The 24,063-nt window shown below is 43.4% G+C and overlaps 1 protein-coding gene and 1 long non-coding RNA gene across 6 annotated transcripts in view; both read left to right on the forward strand.

Moving 5' to 3' along the window:
• Positions 1-24,063, forward strand: part of LOC121550639 (angiomotin) — a 41,845-nt gene continuing 17,782 nt past the window's right edge. The window contains exons 1-6 of one of the 3 annotated variants that reach the window (XM_041862699.2): positions 1-66; positions 483-608; positions 3,513-3,563; positions 22,965-23,174; positions 23,739-23,797; positions 23,924-23,984. In XM_041862699.2, coding sequence (XP_041718633.2) covers positions 521-608; positions 3,513-3,563; positions 22,965-23,174; positions 23,739-23,797; positions 23,924-23,984 — 469 coding nt within the window. In that variant the 5' untranslated portion in view covers positions 1-66; positions 483-520. Of the gene's footprint in view, positions 67-482; positions 609-3,512; positions 3,564-22,964; positions 23,175-23,287; positions 23,798-23,923; positions 23,985-24,063 lie in introns of those variants that run through there. The other 2 variants (XM_041862696.2, XM_045210769.1) reach the window with 2 other exon arrangements.
• LOC121550441 lies at positions 8,135-12,259 on the forward strand. 3 transcript variants are annotated; one of them, XR_005996958.2, is made up of 3 exons: positions 8,135-9,422; positions 10,062-10,107; positions 10,663-12,259. It is a non-coding gene; the product is annotated as an uncharacterized LOC121550441 (long non-coding RNA). The 3 variants fall into 3 exon arrangements; XR_005996956.2 differs by lacking the exon at positions 8,135-9,422 and having other exon boundaries at positions 9,434-10,107; XR_005996957.2 differs by lacking the exon at positions 8,135-9,422 and having other exon boundaries at positions 9,434-10,107; positions 11,445-12,259.

Below are 24,063 nucleotides of genomic sequence, written 5' to 3' on the forward strand. Positions count from 1 at the left end.
AACGTCTCCACCCTCTACCTGGCGAGGTGCGCATTGTCCAGCTATCACAGCTCTTGACAATACTAGGTAACATTTTGATTTGTTGCCTTTTACTTTTGAGAAACAAGGGTACATTTTACAAAGGTGTGCACGCACTTGGCGTATTTATGTGGTCGCGATATACAATTGTTGCAAATAGTTTACTCCCGGGGCGTTCTTCTGGAAGCCTAAAAGTAGCCTACGGAGGGCTTCCATTGTTGACTCACATGCCCATTCCCCATTGTAATTTGCGTAACCTTTGAATAATGGGAGATGCACGGTAATTGACTGCACTACCGTAGTGACACCATGTGACAGCCTACGCCATTTCAATGGCGATTTAAAATGTTGCGTCTGAGTTGGCAACTTTATCAGTAGCCTAGTTTAGCGGTATTGTACAACAAAGTAAACGGACCGTAGACCTATGACGTTATGTAACATTTTATTCCTTTGTTCCTTTAAAGGGAGGAATGGCGGTGAGATCTGAAGAAAACAACTTACAATGATCTCAGCCGAACACTGGAGTCCCGAGGAGGTGGCGGAATGGATCCATCTCATTGGGCTTACAGAATGCGCACAGAGTTTTCTCGGTGAGTTCAACAATGCGCAGCTTACATACAAATTCATAATCACAATGAATAAATTATTGAACATGTTAAATGCCGGGTTTACATAACTCTCTCCAAACTTTGGAGGAGGGCATAACATTCTTTCCAGGCCCCATTGCAGTTAATATTTCCACCACACAGTGGTGAACATCATACGCCAAACAGCATCCCCTGGACCAGCCCGCTCATTCGGCAGTTAGGCGGGCAGATTTACGAGGGCGGCATTTTTCAACATCTCCAACAATACATAAAACATTTTTAGCGCTGATGCTGCACTGTGATAAGCAGTGCCCACTTTGTCAAAGGCAGGGGCGCTTGTCCATTCCTAGCACGACTCTCCAGGGTGCTGTTGGAGAGAGGCGGCGCTCCACCAATGTTCCATCAAAAAATAATCTAATTGATTAGTCACAGGAATCAGGACGAAAAAAGCCAATGCAACTGTATGTTTTACAAACGGTAGACCTACCACATGGATGGGCATTCATAAAATTCTATTGTGGCTGACATTGTAGGCTACACCCAAGTAAGCATGGACTGACACAGAAGTCTTTTGGAAGTATTTTTTTTGTTGTGTTTTACAAACGGTAGGCCTACCACAGATGGGCATTCATAAAATGTAATTTCACACCACACTGTAGGCTATACCTCAGTAAGCACAGACCAACATCTTATTTCCACATCCATGGACGTTGGTTTTTGGTCCGGACCAAATCTGAACCAATCATGGATGTCTGTTTGGTTCCAAATTTGGTCCGGTCTGGACCAGCCTTGATTTGGCCCAAACATTGACGTCAATGTTTGGTTCAGATTTGGTGCGGTCCGGACCAAAAACCAACATCCGTGGACGTGGAAATAAGACGTCCAAAAGGCGTTGGCGTCAGTCCGTGTCACATACTTTTTCTACTATACAGTACATTCGGAAAGTATTCAGACCCCTTGACTTTTTCCACATTTTGTTACGTTACAGCCTTATTCTAAAACTGATTAAATAAATAATTTTCCTCATCAATCTACACACAATACTCCATAATGACAAAGCGAATACAGGTTTTAGAAATCTTTGCAAATGTATTAAAAATAAACCTACCTTATTTACAGAAGTATTCAGACCCTATGCTATGAGACTCGAAATTGAGCTCGGGTGCATCCTGTTTCCATTGATCATCCTTGAGATGTTTCTACAATTTGATTGGAGTCCACCTGTGGTAAATTCAATTGATTGGACATGATTTGGAAAGGCACACACCTGTCTATATAAGGTCCCACAGTTGACAGTGCATGTCAAAGCAAAAACAAAGTCATGAGGTCAAAGGAATTGTCTGTAGAGCTCCGAGACAGGATTGTGTCGAGGCACAGATCTGGGGAAGGGTACCAAAACATTTCTGCAGCATTGAAGGTCCCTAAGAACACAGTGGCCTCCATCATTCTTAATTGGAAGAAGTTTGGAACCACCAAGACTCTTCCTAGAGCTGGCCGCCCGGCCAAACTGAGCAATCGGGGGAGAAGGGCCTTGGTCAGGGAGGTGACCAAGAACCTGATGGTCACTCTGACAGAGCTCCAGAGTTCCTCTGTGGAGATGGGATAACCTTCCAGAAGGACAACCATCTCGGCAGCACTCCGCCAATCAGGCCTTTATGGTAGAGTGGCCAGACGAAAGCCACTCTTCAGTGAAAGGCACATGACAGCCCGCTTGGAGTTTGCCAAAAGGCACCTAAAGGACTCTCAGACCATGAGAAACAAGATACTCTGGTCTGAAGAAACCAAGATTGAACTATTTGGCCTGAATGCCAAGCGTCACATCTGGAGGAAACCAGGCACCGCTCATCACCTGGCCAATACCATCCGTACGGTTAAGCATAGTGGTGGCAGCGTCATGTTATGGGGATGTTTTTCAGCGTTAGGAACTGGGAGACTAGTCAGGATCGAGGGAAAGATGAACGGAGCAAAGTAAAGAGAGGTCCTTGATGAAAACCTGTTCCAGAGCGCTCAGGACCTCAGACTGGGGCGAAGGTTCACCTTCCAACAGGACAACGCAGGAGTGGCTCTGGCCCAGAGCCCAGACTTGAACCCGATCGAACATCTCTGGAGAGACCTGAAAATAGCTGTGCAACGACGCTCCCCATCCAACCTAAATAAGGCTGTAATGTAACAAAATGTGGAAAAAGTCAAGGTCTGAATACTTTCCGAATGCACTGTAGGCTATATCTGCTACATTATTTTTGTATTTGTTATTTTTACGGAACGATGGTGGAGCGCCGCAGCAATGCATCTGTCCAACAGCACCCTGGAGATGCGCGCTGGGAATGGACAAGTGAAATATGTTACATCCCTGCCTTGGACAAAGTGGGCACTGCTAATCACAGGGCGTCATCAACGCTAAAAAACCCATTTGCCACTGGTTAAGCGAAATTTGCATTGTTTTTGGGCAGAACTATGTGACGTTTTATGTGATTAATGTCCACGGACATTGATTTCTGGTCCGGTCCAAATCTGAACCAATCATAGACGTCTATGTTTGGTCCCATCTGGACGTCTTTTCAACTTTCATTCAGAACCGAAAATGAAACCGATATCAACGTTCTAAAAATGTATTTTCAGCTTTCTTTCAGAACAGTTAATGAACCTGATTTCGATGTCAGGAAAATACGTATTTTAGAGGCCTTTTCAACTTAATTTAGCTTAGGGGACTATTCTAGTTCTGCAGGGGGCAGCAAATTTTGTCTAGCTGAGGGCTGCAGAACGGCCAGGACCGGGCCTGAGCATCCCTACTCTCTAGTTTACAATTTGGCAATAATGTAGCCTACAGGATATCAGACAGTACTGTGTTCAGCATTGTCCTCAAACAATTTGTGACACATTGATAGACATTTCTCTTTTCTCTCACAGAAAATGCAATAACTGGCGTGGATCTCTTGGAAGTCAGTGATTCAGTGTTAGGTGAGTTAAGTTATAGCCTCTATCCTTTCAGACATATCCCCCCAAAAAACAGAGGTTTTAATATGATTTATTCATATTGAAAGCACACAAGGAATAGTAAAGTTCTGCCATCCTTTGGTGAGCTGGAAGGGGAAACCTATATAAATTCAGTGAGTGGGATTTTTGTCAAAACATTAATACTATTGGGGGTAGGAGAATATTGTTCAGTGGGGGGGGAAAAACACTACCTTGGCCTACTTCCATATCACATGATGAGTGAGGTGTGTTATGTTCTTTTTTAAATTGTATTATTAATTTTTATTTTTTATTGGGGGTAGATCAGCTTTAATATTGCAGATAGATTGTAACTTCCATCAATGTAATTGTTTGCATCACTTCCAATCCCCCATGTTTTTTTTTCTCACAAATATACAGTGGGGAGAACAAGTATTTGATACACTGCTGATTTTGCAGGTTTTCCTACTTACAAAGCATGTAGAGGTCTGTAATTTTTATCATAGGTACACTTCAACTGTGAGAGACGGAATCTAAAACAAAAATCCAGAAAATCACATTGTATGATTTTTAAGTAATTAATTTGCATTTTATTGCATGACATAAGTATTTGATCACCTACCAACCAGTAAGAATTCCGGCTCTCACAGACCTGTTAGTTTTTTCTTTAAGAAGCCCTCCTGTTCTCCACTCATTACCTGTATTAACTGCACCTGTTTGAACTCGTTACCTGTATAAAAGACACCTGTCCACACACTCAATCAAACAGACTCCAACCTCTCCACAATGGCCAAGACCAGAGAGCTGTGTAAGGACATCAGGGATACAATTGTAGACCTGCACAAGGCTGGGATGGGCTACAGGACAATAGGCAAGCAGCTTGGTGAGAAGGCAACAACTGTTGGCGCAATTATTAGAAAATGGAAGAAGTTCAAGATGACGGTCAATCACCCTCGGTCTGGGGCTCCATGCAAGATCTCACCTCGTGGGGCATCAATGATCATGAGGAAGGTGAGGGATCAGCCCAGAACTACACGGCAGGACCTGGTCAATGACCTGAAGAGAGCTGGGACCACAGTCTCAAAGAAAACCATTAGTAACACACTACGCCGTCATGGATTAAAATCCTGCAGCGCACGCAAGGTCCCCCCTGCTCAAGTCAGCGCATGTCCAGGCCCGTCTGAAGTTTGCCAATGACCATCTGGATGATCCAGAGGAGGAATGGGAGAAGGTCATGTGGTCTGATGAGACAAAAATATAGCTTTTTGGTCTAAACTCCACTCGCCGTGTTTGGAGGAAGAAGAAGGATGAGTACAACCCCAAGAACACCATCCCAACCGTGAAGCATGGAGGTGGAAACATCATTCTTTGGGGATGCTTTTCTGCAAAGGGGACAGGACGACTGCACCGTATTGAGGGGAGGATGGATGGGGCCATGTATCGCGAGATCTTGGCCAACAACCTCCTTCCCTCAGTAAGAGCATTGAAGATGGGTCGTGGCTGGGTCTTCCAGCATGACAACGACCCGAAACACATAGCCAGGGCAACTAAGGAGTGGCTCCGTAAGAAGCATCTCAAGGTCCTGGAGTGGCCTAGCCAGTCTCCAGACCTGAACCCAATCGAAAATCTTTGGAGGGAGCTGAAAGTCCGTATTGCCCAGCGACAGCCCCGAAACCTGAAGGATCTGGAGAAGGTCTGTATGGAGGAGTGGGCCAAAAATCCCTACTGCAGTGTGTGCAAACCTGGCCAAGACCTACAGGAAACATATGATCTCTGTAATTGGAAACAACGGTTTCTGTACCAAATATTAAGTTCTGCTTTTCTGATGTATCAAATACTTATGTCATGCAATAAAATGCAAATTAATTACTTAAAAATCATACAATGTGATATTCTGGATTTCTGGATAAAAATTACAGACCTCTACATGCTTTGTAAGTAGGAAAACCTGCAAAATCGGCAGTGTATCAAATACTTGTTCTCCCCACTGTATATATATCCTTTCAAAATATATATTTCCCTTTATTACTTTCCAACCCCACAACCCCTTCCCTAATTGGAGTAAAACTAGTGAACAACAACGCTTAGGCCTCTATTTCCAGCTTATACATACTATATAAATTTTATGGACACAGTCAATTTTACAATAATTATATTTTGTTTGTTTTTACGCCTGAACTTCCTCTACCCTCAACCTCTCCGATCATTTTCATGATGTCCATCCGGTTTTCTTCTATATGCCATATCTTTCTAACTGTGCTCTTTCACAAAAGCTCTCAACCTATAACCCATATACTTATTATGGACATATTATGCTTCACATTAGTTATCTTGTTGTTATTAGTCCCATCCTTCAACTCCATTCAACACCTCCAATCTATCTCTTAACACCATCCATATTGGATTTCTATTTGCCATATATTTTTCAACTGTACTGTGATTTTTCACAAAAGTTCTGAACCCTTCTATTCTCATTGTTTTTACATATTGTAAATTTAAAATAAATATTTGTGCTAAAAGTATTATTATATTATTGATCGATTGACTGACTTTTCAGATCACCCAGTAGTGCTATCTGCAGGGTTAGCTCCAGGTAAATATTGAAATCCTTCAGCCATTCCTGGACCTGTGACCAAAAACAAGCTACAAATGGACAGTACCAAAACAAATGATCTAATGATTCTGTCTCTTCGCAGCAAAATCTGCAGAGCTGGGAAGATTGTATCCCCCATATACAGTGGGGAGAACAAGTATTTGATACACTGCCGATTTTTCAGGTTTTCCTACTTACAAAGCATGTAGATGTCTGTAATTTTTATCATAAGTACACTTCAACTGTGAGAGACGGAATCTAAAACAAAAATCCAGAAAATCACATTGTATGATTTTGAAGTAATTAATTTGCATTTTATTGCATGACATAAGTATTTGATACATCAGAAAAGCAGAACTTAATATTTGGTACAGAAACCATTGTTTGCAATTACAGAGATCATACGTTTCCTGTAGGTCTTGACCAGGTTTGCACACACTGCAGCAGGGATTTTGGCCCACTCCTCCATACAGACCTTCTCCAGATCCTTCAGGTTTCGGGGCTGTCGCTGGGCAATACGGACTTTCAGCTCCCTCCAAAGATTTTCTATTGGGTTCAGGTCTGGAGACTGGCTAGGCCACTTCAGGACCTTGAGATGCTTCTTACGGAGCCACTCCTTAGTTGCCCTGGCTGTGTTTTTCGGGTTGTTGTCATGCTGGAAGACCCAGCCACGACCCATCTTCAATGCTCTTACTGAGGGAAGGAGGTTGTTGGCCAAGATCTCGCGATACATGGCCCCATCCATCCTCCCCTCAATACGGTACAGTTGTCCTGTCCCCTTTGCAGAAAAGCATCCCCAAAGAATGATGTTTCCACCTCCATGATTCACGGTTGGGATGGTGTTCTTGGGGTTGTACTCATCCTTCTTCCTCCAAACACGGCGTGTGGAGTTTAGACCAAAAAGCTATATTTTTGTCTCATCAGACCACATTACCTTCTCCCATTCCTCCTCTGGATCATCCAGATGGTCATTGGCAAACTTCAGACGGGCCTGGACATGCGCTGGCTTGAGCAGGGGGACCTTGCGTGCGCTGAAGGATTTTAATCCATGACCGCGTAGTGTGTTACTAATGGTTTTCTTTGAGACTGTGGTCCCAGCTCTCTTCAGGTCATTGACCAGGTCCTGCCGTGTAGTTCTGGGCTGATCCCTCACCTTCCTCATGATCATTGATGCCCCACGAGGTGAGATCTTGCATGGAGCCCCAGACCGAGGGTGATTGACCGTCATCTTGAACTTCTTCCATTTTCTAATAATTGCGCCAACAGTTGTTGCCTTCTCACCAAGCTGCTTGCCTATTGTCCTGTAGCCCATCCCAGCCTTGTGCAGGTCTACAATTGTATCCCTGATGTCCTTACACAGCTCTCTGGTCTTGGCCATTGTGGAGAGGTTGGAGTCTGTTTGATTGAGTGTGTGGACAGGTGTCTTTTATACAGGTAACGAGTTCAAACAGGTGCAGTTAATACAGGTAATGAGTGGAGAACAGGAGGGCTTCTTAAAGAAAAACTAACAGGTCTGTGAGAGACGGAATTCTTACTGGTTGGTAGGTGATCAAATACTTATGTCATGCAATAAAATGCACATTAATTACTTAAAAATCATACAATGTGATTTTCTGGATTTTTGTTTTAGATTCCGTCTCTCACAGTTGAAGTTTACCTATGATACAAATGACAGACCTCTACATGCTTTGTAAGTAGGAAAACCTGGAAAATCGGCAGTGTATCAAATACTTGTTCTCCCCACTGTAAATAACATTCTATTGGTAGCAAGAATTTAGTATAATAATTTCAATTGAAAAATTCTAAGTTTTGAATCTGGCGTCGTTTTGCGTATCAGTTCATAAACACTATGCCATGGAATCGGTACCTCAAAAATCTCTTCCCAACTATTTTGCAATCTATATGGGATGGCTGTCAATCCTTTGGTCCTTAAATGAAACTGGTATACTTTTTTATTTATCACAATTTTCTTTAACCAATTATGTTCTTTAATGCATGGCCGACAGACAAGTTGTGTTATGTCCTTTGTTGAATGATGTAATGAGTCTTGTCATTGATGTTTTTGTGGTCAATTTGTCTGGGATGGGCGCAGTCCTCCATGTTTCTGTCTAATCATGTGTTCTTCCTCTGTTCACATGTAGTGTACACAAAGGTGATGATGCATCATAGACCACTCCCTGGATAATAGACACTTGACTGAACATTTTAGTAACATTATTAAATGCTTGAGATTTAAGTATTTTAGGCTATGCATATTTATAGCCTAGGCTACAGTCGAGTGTTGGTAACTGCAATTAATTTGGTCTGATGTGACAGCAACATGCAGTCAGTCATCAGGGGCAATAATTGAATTGGGACTGAAAAGCTGTATTGCATTGAAAAGGATTTTGCATTTTTCCAAAGTGCACTTATTAGGACTCGAGTCGACTCTGTATCAATACATTTGAATCAAATTGGGATTACATGGTACAAGTCACTTTCCTCTCCCAGTAGACTATTTGCATAAACTGTTGCCATAAATACGAATCGATAGGCCTACCCAGGAGTTCATAAAAGACGGAGAACAATAATACCAGAACAATACTACCAGGCCAGGTTTATGTGCGTTTGTAAAGTCGGAAAACTGCTCATATAGCCTAAATACATTTACTGATATTTATTTTACTGTTGTAACCATTTTCATATCGAAAAGGTTTAACGAAGTTTGGTCGTGTAGGGGCTTTGGACTTGCCCGCGGAGTTGATCTCCTAACATACAAAAGGCTTTTGTAATTGTTTTCTTTTTTTCTTGCCTGAGTGACGGTTCCAAAATCCAACCGAAACGCCTGCAAAATTTGCTTACTTCCTATAGCAGACTGGAGAAGGAGGGATTTTCTTCCTGTAAACTTTGGACTTCTTTACAACGAAGGGGTTGGGGGTTGCGCTTGTCCGGTCTGATGCATACACTGCTACCGCGACTTTGCGGTTCGGGGCCGTTCTTTTATGCATTCCCTTCATAGCGCAGTCAAGTGGAAAAAAGATTCATCAACTTTTTCAGCAGATTAAATATGAAATGGGAACAGAAGCATACGCTTTATTATGTGGAAAAGGACAAACAGCCTGCTATTCGAAGGAAACTCCTGAAGTAACATGGATTAGTATTCATATAAGCATTTTTAGAATTGTTTGAGGAATTTTGCACGGTATCCGCTCTGTATCAAATCTATGGAAATAGCGGAGCAGGGACGCCGACAACGGAGCAGCAGTAGTTTCTTCGTGAAGTTTAATTGAAAGGTAAACACGACTACACAACGGAATATTGTTTGCCATAACTTGTAAAAGTGTATGATATAGGCTATTGGTTGGTCACTCTACAAGAGGTCGGTTTGTGTAGTTTATCAAAGAGAGCAAAACAGTAGTCCTAGATACATTTGTTGACACTTCGGTGGCATAACAGTGATATTACAGTGGAAATAACAGTGATCAATGATGCTCATGTTTGGACTCACCTATGTACTGTCACTGAAAGGGTTGGCCATGTTTCCTCTTTCTTGCTCTGGCATTCTGGCTCCATTGATGAATGTGTATGGAGTGAGATTTGTTTCTTAATTATGTAACTCACAAATAAAACCATAATCCGTAAAAATATTTCGCAAATTAAACCATAAATCACTAACAAATCTATGATCAATTTGAACAAATGTAGAACAATTTGTGAGCCAATGTTCAGAAATCCTGTGGAATGTCCATTTGCACATTCAAAAAGTGCTTGTGGATCTGTATTCTGTGTTTATAGAATAGAGTTTTTTCCCACATGTCTATGTATTACGATCCACAAATGTGGCTTCGTATGAGTCGGCGATCTCCATTCATTGGGATAATCTTTGTCACGTGATGCGCAGTGGCGACCTCTCATCACGTCTGTGTCCTTAGGAGAACGCTTTCTAGCTAGAAGATAAAAAACATTACTTCATGAAATGTGAGTATAACGTTTATTTAACATTGTTAATGTTCAGAAAATGACATTCATATGAATGTTAAATTCGACCATTGGGGCATGCAACGCCGAGTGTGTGCTTTTGACATCAGCCCACTAGCTAACGTTGGACACTAACGTTACTGATAGATAGCAGGTAATCTCGTGAGAAGGTTGCAATTGCGATCCGCAAACGGTAGCTAGCTAGCCATACATACACTGGTAGACTATGTCCTTCAACCCCGCCTTTCTGGCGCTGTTTTCCCACAGTTCTGTTAACGACGGCTAGGGCAGGTGTTCGGCAGGCGGGAGCGAAGGACACTGTTCTAGTTTAGCCAGCTAGTCCTAAAGAGGAGTCCGGTACATGGGAGGTGGGGGTGACACCGTGTGCTAGGTCGTCAGCTGTTAAGACGAACAACCAAAGTTACATTTACTTGTTAATTCAGGAATGTGTCAATTATGAAGAACTGCTCAGTTTTGAAATCCTGAATTGGTGATTTGGCTAGCAAGCTAATGAGAAATGTTGCAAATCATATTTTTCAATCCGTTTTCTTTCAGGGACTAAACAGGGCAAATGATGTCACTCTTTCCCGACTGGTGTTGAGTTAAGAAATTGTAACACTATCTGATTTAAATACGTTAGAAATTCAGCGAGCTGTTTTTTGCTCCATGTAAGATTGCTTGCTAGCTAGCCAAGTCATTTGTTGTTCATCCTTACCTACATTTTATGAATATGTTGTCAATACATGCATTCCGTATCTGATTATTGTCAGTTCAATCCCTCTCTGTATTGTGTTGCACCATTGGGTTGAGGGGCTGGGCAATGTACCAGTTGAATAAAAGGCAAAGTTATTCTACTCATACTGTAAAGACTATTATCAGTAAAAATGATTAACCTGACAATAATAACGTGAGGGTTTAATTGTGTAACAATGCACAAGCCATTATGATGGTTGAAGGTAATCTGATAATTGCTATGAAGAAAATGTTTTTTAGGATGAAATTACCCATTAAAAGTAAACCTATTACAACTTGATCAAGCTTATGAATATGTAAAACTGCATAATGATGTCACATTGAAGTGCATAAACTATACATGCACTGATTCACACACATTGACACAGGGAAGGAGTTAACAAGTCATCAGGAACAGAAACCGTGTGCTATTGGCTTTGGTTCCAGCATATGGTCCTCTTGCCTCCATTTATTGAGTGACTCCTGTTTATAAGCTTGACCAAATAACTTAATAACATGCTATTTCAAATGTTTTGTTCTGTGTAACAAGTGGTGTGTGTGCTGCCCAACTCAATATTGTTATTATATTCCTACTATTCCCACAGAGCTGTCCATTCTGAGTCAAGCTAGAACCATGACCCCTCTTGGCCTGTTCTACCACTGACCAGCTGCATTTGGACCCTACTGCAACTCCCCACTAGTCAAGCTCCCATATTTTTCAGGCCCTTCCTGAGTTGTTTGATCTGACTGCTGACTCGGCCAAGGACCTATAGCAGCGTTTCCCAAACTCTGTCCTGGGGACACCAAGGGGTGGATTTTTTTATTTTATTTTTTGCCCTAGCACCACTACACCGCTGATTCAAATAATCAACTCATAATCAAGCTTTGATTTATTTAACTCAGCTGTGTAATGAAGTAAAAAACAATGTGCACACCTTGTGGTCCCCAGTTTCGAGTTTTGGAAATGCTGACCTAAAGAATATGGTAAAATGTCAGTGTGGTTCAGCATATAAATTTAAGAGATGTTTTGCTCATTTTGTAAAGGGTGGGCACAGTCAGACATGATGGATTCTCCACTGTCAAGACCAACCGGTACAAACACTCATTTACCCCTAATGGCCATTGCCCTTTGAATACAGGGAAGAGGAGGTAGGCTAGTCAGTCTGATGGAGACTGGTTTGGGAGGCTTACTTTTTTTTATTTTCCTGTTTATACTGAATTTGTTATCACTTAGTGGCAGCCTACAGGTACATATTTTATAAACGTATCATTTGAAATTTATAAACGTATCATTTGAAATGGATGATGTACCTGTAATGTACCTGTTGCATGCCCCAATAGTTGAATTTAACATTCATATGAAAGTCAATTGTTGAAAATGTTAACATAATTTGTTGAATAAATAAATGTTATACTCATATTTCATGAAGTTGTTCTTTCTTCTAGCTAGAAAGCGTTCTCCTGAGAAGGACACAGCCGTGATGTCATCGCTCTTCACATCATGTGACACACAGATTATCCCAATGATTGGAGATAGCCGACTCATCTGAAGCCACATTTGTGGATTGCAATACATCGACATGCAAAAACAAAAGCACAGAATACAGATCCACAAGCACTTTTTGAATACACAAATGCACATTGTACAGTTGTAAATGTTAGGGATTTCTGAACATTTGCTGATATTGTAGTTTTATTAGTGAGCTATGTTGAATATATTTACAGATCCATTTATTTGTGAAATATTTTTAACGGATTGTTTTATTTAGTAAATATTTTTAATATATTTACAGATCATAATTTTATTTGTGAGTTATGTGGAATATATGCACAGATCGTGATAGACACATTTACAGAATAAATAAACAAATCTCACTCCATAAATGTGATGTAGCAGGTCGAGTTTACAGTACATTGACACTTAAGTTACAGCATACAATGTTGCCCTGTCCCACGTTTTGCTATTACAGTAGTTACCAATACATTACCCCACCCCCTTTGTCCCTTTCATATGAGTCATAAATCCTGTAATTGACTACTGCACATTTCATACATTTTTGTGTCCTGTGCTCAGTTTTGAACATTTTATTCCTTTAATTATGCATTTATTATACAGTAGTTGAGACACAGACATGGGACCATTTCACTTTGCTTGTGGAGGTCCTCAAAAAGCTTTCCAACTTCATCATAACAACAATCAGTCCTTCCATTCATGGCAAATGAATGAGCCTTATCATTGAGTGTATTATCAGTCTATTTTCACTCACATTCATCCTCTAGCCTTTGTTGTGTGACAATACCATTGGCAGCTCTGTTTGCCTGTGAGGAGACTTCTGTTAAATTATTAAGCTGAATGCCCCTCTGTTATCCCCCTGTAGGTTCACTTAATGTGGACAGATGTCCCCCTGCTCCTCAGGAATGTGGTAGGCTAGTAGAAGTCCACGGGGTAGCTGGTCTGGCACACATGCTCTCCGCTATGACAAGGAATGAGTCTTGTTGGTATAGTCAGAAAGAAAGGGTATGTAGACTAAACATGTTTAGTAACTTGTATCATTATAGACTGTAAGTATGATTTACAAGTAATGATCACACATTGAGATGTATGTGAGAATTTAATTTCTATGTGATAACTGATCATGCTAAACTAAATATAATCTGTAGTTGCTAAGTTTCCCAATTTTTAAGGGAGTTGTGGATTGTTTTGTTCAGGTCGCTCTGATTACACACTAGTTACAGTCTAACTCTGATTACACACTAGTTACAGTCTAACTCTGATTACACACTAGTTACAGTCTAACTCTAATTACACACTAGTTACAGTCTAACTCTAATTACACACTAGTTACAGTCTAACTCTAATTACACACTAGTTACAGTCTAACTCTGATTACACACTAGTTACAGTCTAACTCTAATTACACACTAGTTACAGTCTAACTCTGATTACACACTAGTTACAGTCTAACTCTAATTACACACTAGTTACAGTCTAACTCTGATTACACACTAGTTACAGTCTAACTCTGATTACACACTAGTTACAGGGGGCGGCAGGTAGCTTAGTGGGTAAGAGCGTTGTGCCAGTAACTGAAAGGTCGCTGGTTCTAATCCCCGAGCCGACTAGGTGAAAAATCTGTCGATGTGCCCTTAAGCAAGGCACTTAACCCTAATTGCTCCTGTAAGTCGCTCTGGATAAGAGCGTCTGCTAAATGACTAAAATGTAAAAATGTAAATGTTACAGTCTAACTCTGATTACACACTAGTTACAGTCTAACTCTGATTGACCCTTATGTTCTTAATTGACCAACTTAACAGTGATGCCTCATGGAATGATCTTATTCTCATGGGATTTTGAGGGAAGTGGATTTTATTAATTCATTTGATCTTATCAAATTATGTGATACTAGGCCTACATCTGCCCAATTCATACCTAACCCATTGAAATATTTTCATATTACATGAAAGTGTGTGTTTGTTAGGATACAGTCCATAGGGAAAGCTAGGGTTATTCTCTTTGACCACAGGGATTTGGTTCCTTCGGGTTTACAGGATTCCAAGAAATGCTCAAATTACAAAGAACAATGACCTGTTCTGGTCTCTGACTGTTTGGATCTGAGCCAGTGTTGATTATCCCTCCCTTGACCTGTCCTCCTCCTTCCTCTGTATGGTGGCCCTGCCTGGGCCAATGGGGAGCCATGGAGTCGGGGGCCTTTGAGTCGTAGAGGTGGTGGTGAGTGTCTGCCAGAGCAGTGCCTAGCACCATTGACTCACAGCACTGGAATGTCTCTGACTGTTCCACTCACTCTGGCTCTCTCGTTATCTGTCCTATCTCTCTCTCTGATTTTCTCTGTAGTGCTCTGTCTTGGTATAGTTTGCTCCCTCAGCCTCCCCTTCTATCTCTCTCCTTAGCCACTTGCTCTCAACCTCAGTCCCTAATTTTTCTCTCATTCTCTCTCCCGCCTTCCCTCCTTTCCCCTCTCTCCTTCTGTAGAGGAGGCCCAAAGTCCTGTCTGCTGACAGCCTAGGATTAACCCAAATGCCTCTTGTTTTCTTCTGAGCTCACACGACATCCACAATGGATGCAGATGATCCACAATCTGCTTAATAATATGCAAAAGGCATGGCCAGACACACACACTGGCACACTCACATCCTGACTCATTTACAGACACACACACACACACAAACACCCCAGACCATTCATTCACTAGGTCCCCAGGCGGATGTGTCACTCAGTACAGTATCAGTGTTTTGGGCAAAACCGTCCCAGCACTTCCCTGCTGTGATCCCCTGGCCCAACTCCACTTCCAGATGGAGTTTGTTTTGGGCACAGGAACATTTCCGTCATGGACTCACTCACTCCCGAATCCTGATGAAGTTCTAATCAGTGGTAGTTTCATTCAGTCTACTGGGACAGAGTAGGACGGAGCACTGAGTCTGAGTCAGCCGCTGCTGTCAGTCGTGATCGACTGTTGAGTTGTAGATCTGGCATTATAAACCCAGAGAGTTGGGTGGGTTTGATATTCTTTACACTGTTGCTCCAGAAACATGGAAAGGATTGAGGTGAAAGGGTTGAGGGGAGGGGGAAAGATGGGGGGAGTAGGGGGCGAGGTGACAGAGACTGGTGAGGTGACAGGAAAAGGGGGTGAAGAGAGGGTAAAGGAGGAGATGTGAGAGGGTGATTTTCCCTGCCATAACTGTAGAGGAAGACCAAATCATTCCACAGCCAGTGTGACAGAGATAAAAAGCGATTTCATCTCTGCAGCACATGCTTCCCATCAAGTGTGTGTGTGTGTGTGTGTGTGTGTGTGGCGTGCGTGTGGTAAGAGGTTTAGGGAGTTGAATATGAGGGGGTTTGGTGACCGAAAGGTTGGCCCTGTATCAGGAACATTTGTATGTGTTGCGGAGAGAATGAAACCACATTACAGAGATTGTGATTGAGTTGGAAAAAGAGCGTGATGGAGAGAGGCTCCAGAGAGGAAGCATGTCAGCATTGTCAAAATGGCTGCTGCTGGGTTTGGTCTGTTTATGATGACTGTTTCTCATTTAGGGAACGGGCCAAAAGTCTTCAACTCGTCAGATAAAATCACTTTCCCCACGTCAGCATCTCATAGCTCCCCAAACTCTCCCTGACCAACCAGAACTAGAGTTTTTAGCCATTCAGATTGAGGGTTATTAAATTCCTTCTCCCCAACAAGGGACTTTCTGAAAAACTGAACCGGTATGAGCCATTCCACGGTAACAGAATGACGTTGAAACTCCAAACAAAAACAATTTGTTGCAAAGTTAAACAAACCATACAACTATATGCACAAGGAATACTTTTAACAATTTCCACTGAACATTTTACAAAAACACATTTACCCAGATGTACAATTTGGTAGTAGAATGAGGGTAGAATCTCGCTCTGTTTTTTTATGTGACCACATTTTCCATAAACGCTTAAATATCTGCTCCGAATTAAGATTCAAAGATGTCTGCAGAAAGAATGGGGTGTCAGTTATGATATGACACCTTGAGTTCGAAAACATCTATTTTGGTTATTGAACTACAGTAAGTAACACCCGGTAACAGAATGACATCATGGGTCTCTGATCTGTACTGTACAGAAATGCATCATTATGAATGTCATTCTATTCATGGTCATCTATCCTGAATAGGGACACAAAGATAGAAACATGTCATCTCCTTTGCATGTTTGGTTATTATTCTACACTGGCTATTATTCTAATGAATAATAAGACTAAACTTGGTTGGACCGGACCAAAACTGTACCAATCACAGACGTCAAGTTTGGACATTACAGTACAGCACAGTACGGTAGAGTTCAGTATAGTACAGTACAACACAGTAAATTATACTTGTGTGCTCTACTGTACTAAACTCTACTGTACAGTACTGTATTGTACTGGCCTATACCCTACTCTACTCTTCTTTACTGTACTGTACTGTGCTGTCTAAACTTGTGAAATACATTTCTGATTGGTTCAGATTTGGACTAACCATATCTCAACAAGTTTTCAACGTCAATAGACGTTCGTTGTCAGTCGGTGCTCAGTGGGTGAGAGGGCTGGTTACAGTAAATGGAAAGAGAGGGGGCTCATGGGTGGGAGAGAGAGAGAGAGAGAGAGAGAGAGAGAGAGAGAGAGAGAGGAGAGAGAGAGAGAGAGAGAGAGAGAGAGAGAGAGAGAGAGAGAGAGAGAGAGAGAGAGAGAGAGAGAGAGAGAGAGAGAGAGAGAGAGAGAGAGAGAGAGAGAGAGAGAGAGAGAGAGAGAGAGAGAGAGAGAGAGAGAGAGAGAGAGAGAGAGAGAGACTGGGGTTTTCCAGACTGTTTTCACACTCTTGCTTTGACCACCACGCAACAGAAAGAGAAAGAAAACAGTTATGAGCTACCACATAACAGTATGCCAATGGAAGGTAGGACAGTAGCAGGTGATCCAACTGTGGTTTGTGACTACTATGAATTCCTATTGTAGCCAATTCAGTTGCAGTGTTTCTGTTACAGATTTTTAAAATAATTATTTGGTAACAGAATGACAGAAATTCCTAAGAAATGTGCAAACATTTCTAAAAACCTGTTTTTGCTTTGTCATTATGGGGTATAGTGTGTAGATTGAATCAATTTTAGAATAAGGCTGTAACGTAACAAAATGTGGAAAAAGTCAAGGGGTCTGAATACTTTCCGAATGCACTGTATATGCTTTAATTTCTCAAAAATATAGACTCTTAGCTTTCATTTGACACAACATTTGATGTGTTCCTATGAACTTTACATGTTAGTGGTCATGGGGCTTTTTACATGGAAATTCCCATATGCCTCTGATATGTAGGTCAAACTGAATTAGTTGAATACTCTGGCGTGGGGCTGCTGTTTTTGAAAGGCAAAGTGAAGGGCGCTGATTGACAGATTGCGGTATTGTGACAAAGGTCACAACAATGGCCACCTTACTTGTCCAAGAGTATCCTCACTGGAGCTGAAGTAATGTGGCCCCTGTGGAGGACTCTGCTTTCTCTCTTTCCACCCCCTTCTCCCTCGTTCTCTGTTTAATGGAACATGATCCAGCTCCTCATAATAAGCATTGCAATGGCCAGCCTTGGAGTGACTGAGGAAGGAGGGAGGTGGAGAGAACGGGGGGAGAAGGGGTTATGGAAAGAGGTAAAGGAAGAGAGTGTACAGATGTGTCAGATTTTCTTGGCATGTTTCTGTCTTCCCCAGTTGTGCTGCGGTGGGAGAAACTCCCAGGCCAGAGCCCAGTGTAATGGACACCAAGGGAGAGTAGGCTTCATGCTCTCTACCGCCAGGGAGGGGGAGGGGGGAACGGAGAGATGGGCGGCCTTTCCAGATTGGAATGTTGCATTTCCTGCTTGGTTCCTGCCATGTTTCTCAGTTTTCCATTGTTCCCCCAATCGCTCTCTCCTTTCTCTCTCTCTCTCGCTCTCTTGCTCTGCACCAAATATCCTCTTTCACTCCCCTCATGCCTTTCTTGTGACCTTCCCTACATATTTCTCTCCTCTCTGCTCTAGCCCTCTCTTCTCCATCTCCCTTCTACCTCCCTCCCTGTTCCTCTCTCTGCCCTCCTCTCTCTCCCATAACAATATTGTCAGTGTTATCTTGTCCTACATTAAGTTGAGAGAAAAGCTGAACGTGGACGAGCTCTCTGGAGTTCATTAAACCACTGGAAGCCTTCCACTAATGTTCCGCTCTTACATAAACACTGCCGAGAAAGATGACCGTTTGTGCATGCGTGCGTGTTTGTGCGCGTGTGTGTGAGTGAAGGGGGCCAGTATGCTTTAGCTACAGGGTTCTTTGGGGTCAGTTGCCTGCTCTCTCTCCCCCAGTGTGTTTGTGTGTCAGAAGGGGGTTGCCATATTGGGATCAAAAACCCACACATTCCCTGGAATGTTCCCTGGGGCTAAGTGTGCAACACATACAATGTTTGTTACTGTACAGTTGACAGAAGGCAGATCCAGGACAAAGACAGTCATCTCCTTCAGTCCCATCTCTCTACGTAGGCAGAGCAAACTGAGTGGAACTGAACCAGATGGGAACTAGGACACTGTTATCTGCCCTCTACAGCTGCATGTGTATATGGAGCCCTGTGTGAGTCCCCTCTGAGAAAACATGACTGGGACTCTTTTGAGACACAGGGAAGTGACGGTTGAGTGTTTGCTTACCATCATAGTTTCCCAGCCCATAGCCCTGGGCAGACCAGGGTTCAAATACTATTTGAATTATTTGTAAATACTTTGGCTGGTTGATTGAGCTTGCCTGTTGCAGTGAAACCAATGGAAAAGTCCTGAAGGTGCAAACCCACTATTGCATGGCAGTCCAGGCAGGCTAAAGCAAACGCCAGAAGTATTTGAAATATTTCAAGTAGTATTTGAACCCAGGTCTGCCCCTGGCTCTATTCCTGGTCTGAATAGAGAGTAAATCATCTTCATATTACCTACTGCTCCTATTTATGATTCCCCTGGGGAAAACTTAGTGTGTTTGTTTGTACTTAGTGGTGGGTGATGGGTTCTCAGGACCCCATATGTAACCTGTAGTATCACCCTCCAGGGAAAACGTGTGTCCGTGTGTGTGTCCATGGTGGGGTGTGTGTGTCCGTGTCCGTGGTGGTGTGTGTAACCTGCACTATCTCTCCTGATGGAAAACGACTTGTGTAGGTGTGTGTAAAATGTGTTCTCTGGAGACGGCAGGATACACACACTGTGTGCGTGTGGTGCGCTTTCAGGACCCAGTGTGTGTATCCTGCAGTATGTCTCCTGAGGGGAAAAAGGTCTGAAACCTGCAGTGTCTCACACTGATAAGGTCAAACGTCAACCTTACTGTCGGGACGTTTCTCTCTTTCTCTCCCTCCCTCCATCTATCCCACTCTATAGTTCTCTCTCTTTCTCTCCCTCCCTCCATCTATCCCACTCTATAGTTCTCTCTCTTTCTCTCCCTCCCTCCATCTATCCCACTCTATAGTTCTCTCTCTTTGTCCTTCCTGTCTTGTTTCACGTTTTATTAGTCATATGTACAGGATACACATGGTATACACCGTCCAATGAAATGCTTACTTTCCCGTGGCAACCCTCCTCTTTCCTTTTCCATTCTCTCTCCCTTCCCCCTCTCTCCCTCTGCTGCTCATCCCACTCTGCATTCCTGGTGTATTAGCAGAATAAACAGGCCATGTGCGGGGCGCTGGGAAACTTGCACATTGAAGGCAAATATTTACATAAGACAGTGCAACCTCAGGCTCCATTCAAAATATGAAAGGGCATTTCATAATATATATAGCTAGCTACTACTGTATATCAGTGTATCTCAAAGCTCCCAGTTAATCACGGGTTGAAGCTAGGAGCAGAGGTTGAAACAGTGTCTCTCTACACAGGTCTGGGATCAGGCTAAAGGCTGAAGGCCTCACTCACTCAGATGAGATATGTTTCTGGTCATAAGCCTGTAGGTCTTAGAACGGCTACCTGTGATTGATGCCATTTTAATTAAATGGAGCTCTGAGAGAGGGAGGGAGGGAAATATATTATCTTTCTATCTCCCTTTAACTCTCTCTCTCGCTTTCTCACTCACTCACTCTTTTTCTGTCTCTGCCTCTCTCTCTCCCGCTCTCTCCTTCTCTTCCCTCTCCCTTTAGGGTTTTTGTAGAGAGACTGACTAACTCTTGCACAGCTTTTCCAGCCATTCTATCTGTGTAGGCCTGTCTGTCCCTGTCTGACTCACTGATCTGGGGCCAGCGGGAGCCTGCACCTGTGCCCGTCCACTCCCACTCCCACCAGCCTCCATCTGATTCCAGACCTGCCTGCCAGGGTTGACTTTGGCTCCCCCAGCCTGGCTGCTGATGAAAGACAAGGAGAGAAGTTAACAAGATTTTAGACAGACTCCTGCACACACCACACACACAGCACAGGTGGTCAGGAGCCTCACCAGGGATCAAAGGACATGAATCAGCTTAATTTGCACATATCTTCTCCCTTTCTCCTGTGATGTTGAGTTCAATGAGTCCATGTTATTTAGCCGACCTGAGTCACCCTTAGTTTGTTTTGGTCCCACACCCATTATCACCTGTTAGTGATTGTTCCTCAATGGGTTTCATAATATGACTATGTTTTGGTGTCACATCTGAATCACCTGCCTTTAACTAGGCTACTCAACTCTCTTACCTGTCTGTGAGAGTCCCTCTCTCCTGACTCTCTCTTTCTCTTCCTTAATCCTTCGATTTTACCTGTCTGCTACGCTCCCTCTCATCTCTCATATCTCTTACCTCTGTCTCACCCATCTCTGCCTCTATCTCTCTCTCTCCTGACTCATCTGTTTGTCTGTCCCTCCATTGGTACGACAGGTGAGGGCTGGCCCTCTCTAAAGAGGAGGTGTGTGTGTGGTGAAGCAGCAGGTGGCTTGCGGGGTAATGGTATAATGGTAAACGGTGTAAAGGAACGGTTACACCAGCACGCAGGTATGAGGGCGTGACGAGATCCTGGAGGTCCTCCAGATTCACCTGTCCTCCTAGTCCAAGCCCCACCTGCTGGAACGAGGGAGGCAGGGAGAGAAGAGGGAGATGTGTGCCGTGCCGTGGTATCTCTTTGCACTTTGAAGTGAGAGCATTGTGTGATTGTGCATTACTGAGCTGCTTCGTGGGAAAGATTGAATTGGATTGAATACAGTAAGCTGGATCTCTTGGCGTTGTTTTGGTTCTGTGGAATATCTCACAATATTCCATTGTAGCCTACTGCTCACTTGGTATGTGATTCTTTTTAATACTTTGTGTGAATTTGCAGTTGAGGTACATCATGTCAGTGGTATTTCAAACAAGGTGGATGGATGTGAGCCATGAACTTGAATGATATTTCTCAAATCGTGACAGTGGAATTTCAAACAGTGTGCGTGTTGAGGTGAATGTCATGGCTGTGCTCTGTATGTGCTGCTGAGACCCAGGCCAGACCCAGACCAGACCCAGGCTAGCTCAGGTATGTGTAAAGGTACGCCAGGCTCCTGACTCTCTGTAGGTGTTGTTTTCAGTCACGACTGACTCAAACCATGGCCAGACCAACACTTAAACTGTCAGCAAGGTGTGTGTGGCTGACATGACACACCTGCACAGAGGTCAGAGCCACTGGAAACACTTACAGGGAGACCTATCTGAGGAACGACCGGAATGCCAGATTCCCTGAGTCCACTGCGGCCAGCTCTGGCTACGGAATAAACTGTTTATCTGAAACCGTCAAGGAACTTACAGTTTGAGCGTCAGCAAACGGTGGGAGAGGGGGTTGAAGGGACCATCTGGAAGTCATTTTTCAGAGGGGAGGGTGATTAGTCCTTGTTGTGATACTGATAGTCTTTCTCATCATACTGTCCTATCGTGTGTGTGTGTGTACTCTTTGTTTTTACGTGTATGTACGTGTCTTGGGTGTGTGTGTGTTTTGAGAAACCAAATCTGGCTTTATCAGCACTGATTGCTCTCACTGTGTTAGAGGAAGGGCAGTTTGTGTACGTGTACATATGTGTGCGGTATGGCTGCCGGGTCAGTAGGTTCCATTTCTGTTGAGAGTTTGACTATCTCTCTGGGATTTCACCCACTTCCAAATGCCTGTTGACAAAGAGCCTAGGGAAGAACATTTAAGCGGACATTCTCTTTCAAAGTAGTTTTTCCGAACACTTGAACTCTTGTTTTTTCTGTAACTGTCTCTCACCAATGTTCAGTAACCTCCCGCGAAAGATTGTGTTCAGAAAATCACCTCTGGTTCACACAGAGATGGGAGTTGTCTTGTTTTGTCAAGAGAAAGCTCAGATCCCCTTTCTCTCTGTTCTGACCGAACCCTGAACATCCTCATATCCTGTGTTTAATTCCAGCCAAAGGCCCCACACACACACACGCGCACAGTTACTTCCCAAACCCCTGCACAGCCAGTCACACAGCTGTAGGGGGCAAGGATCACTCTGGCTCTCGCTATCTGCTCACGGCCGAACCAGAGAGAGAGGAAACGACTTCACTGAAAGTGCCCCCCATTTCACATTCCCAAAACCATCGCCCCTCCTCCTCCCCTGAGCGGCCCCTGCAGCCATGCGTGTGGGACCCCACCCCCATTGTTGAGGCTGTATTGGTTGAGAGTGGCTCTTCCTGTTGCAGAGTGGCTGGGGCTAAGCGACGTGGACCAGCGCCTGTACGTGTTGGAGCGCCTGGAGGAACTGGTGACGCTACAGGACCAGCAGGAGACCCCCACCGGACCCCCCGGAGACCCCCATCTCGGTACCTGTCCTCCCCAGCATCAGCAGCACCATGAGCAACAGAGCCCAGTGAGAGCAGTGCCGGAGGAGCGCAGTGAGAGCAGCCACACAGGTAGGTGACCAGGGGGAGGGAGTAGAATAAGTCTAGGGGGGGTATAGAAGATGGCAGGGGTTATGAAATCACAGAGAGGGGGGAGGTGGGGGTAGAGGAATAGTTAACGAGCAGATTTTAAACGAGCCAGTACAGTAAGACTGAGTTTTGATTTCAAGCAACCTAACACAATTCTGCTGGCATAGTAGTAGTTTTACCCTTTCATGAATTTGATTGAGTAGAAGTAAACGATTCTGAATGTTATTTCATAAAGTAGCATCAGTACAGAGTAGAGACTACTATGTGAAAGTAAAAGGAGTTAAGAAATGCCCTGCCTGTTCGGGGTCCAGTCTAGTGTGCTGCCTGCCAGCCTGTCAGATTCCCTACTTCCTCTGTATACAGGACGCAGGCAGGCAGGCAGGCAGTAGCCTTTAAATAAGCCATGTCACTGTGTCTTGCTGTGTCAAAAACCAATGCCTTCTGTCATGCCACTGCATCCTTCATTTCTCTCCCCGTTTATTTTCAGTTGTTTGTGTTTTGTTTCTGTTCCATCCTCCATTTGTCCATTGTCCTGGTTGGTACTAGTTGGTTCTGAAGAGTGGGAGACAGAAAAAGGAGAAGAGCGGCAGGAAATAGCAGTCGAAGTATGTCGGGGAGAGTATACTACCATTGTGACATTGTTTCTCTCTTTTCCTTCTACGACTTGGAAGAGAGCCCCGCGAGGGGATGGCCCCAAAGCTGACTTTCTTATATTTATTTATTTACCACAGATGTTTCGGAAAAAAGCTTCGTCCTCCTTGAGAATGAGAAGAATATCAGAAAGCAATAGATGTAATAATTTCACCTTCATTACTTTGTAGATGGTGCCTCTTTAACCACTAGATCTCTTTAATGGCATTCAAGGTTGTCA

Source organism: Coregonus clupeaformis, chromosome 35 (genome assembly GCF_020615455.1).
Source record: "Coregonus clupeaformis isolate EN_2021a chromosome 35, ASM2061545v1, whole genome shotgun sequence".
In the NCBI taxonomy this organism is placed as follows: domain Eukaryota; kingdom Metazoa; phylum Chordata; class Actinopteri; order Salmoniformes; family Salmonidae; genus Coregonus; species Coregonus clupeaformis.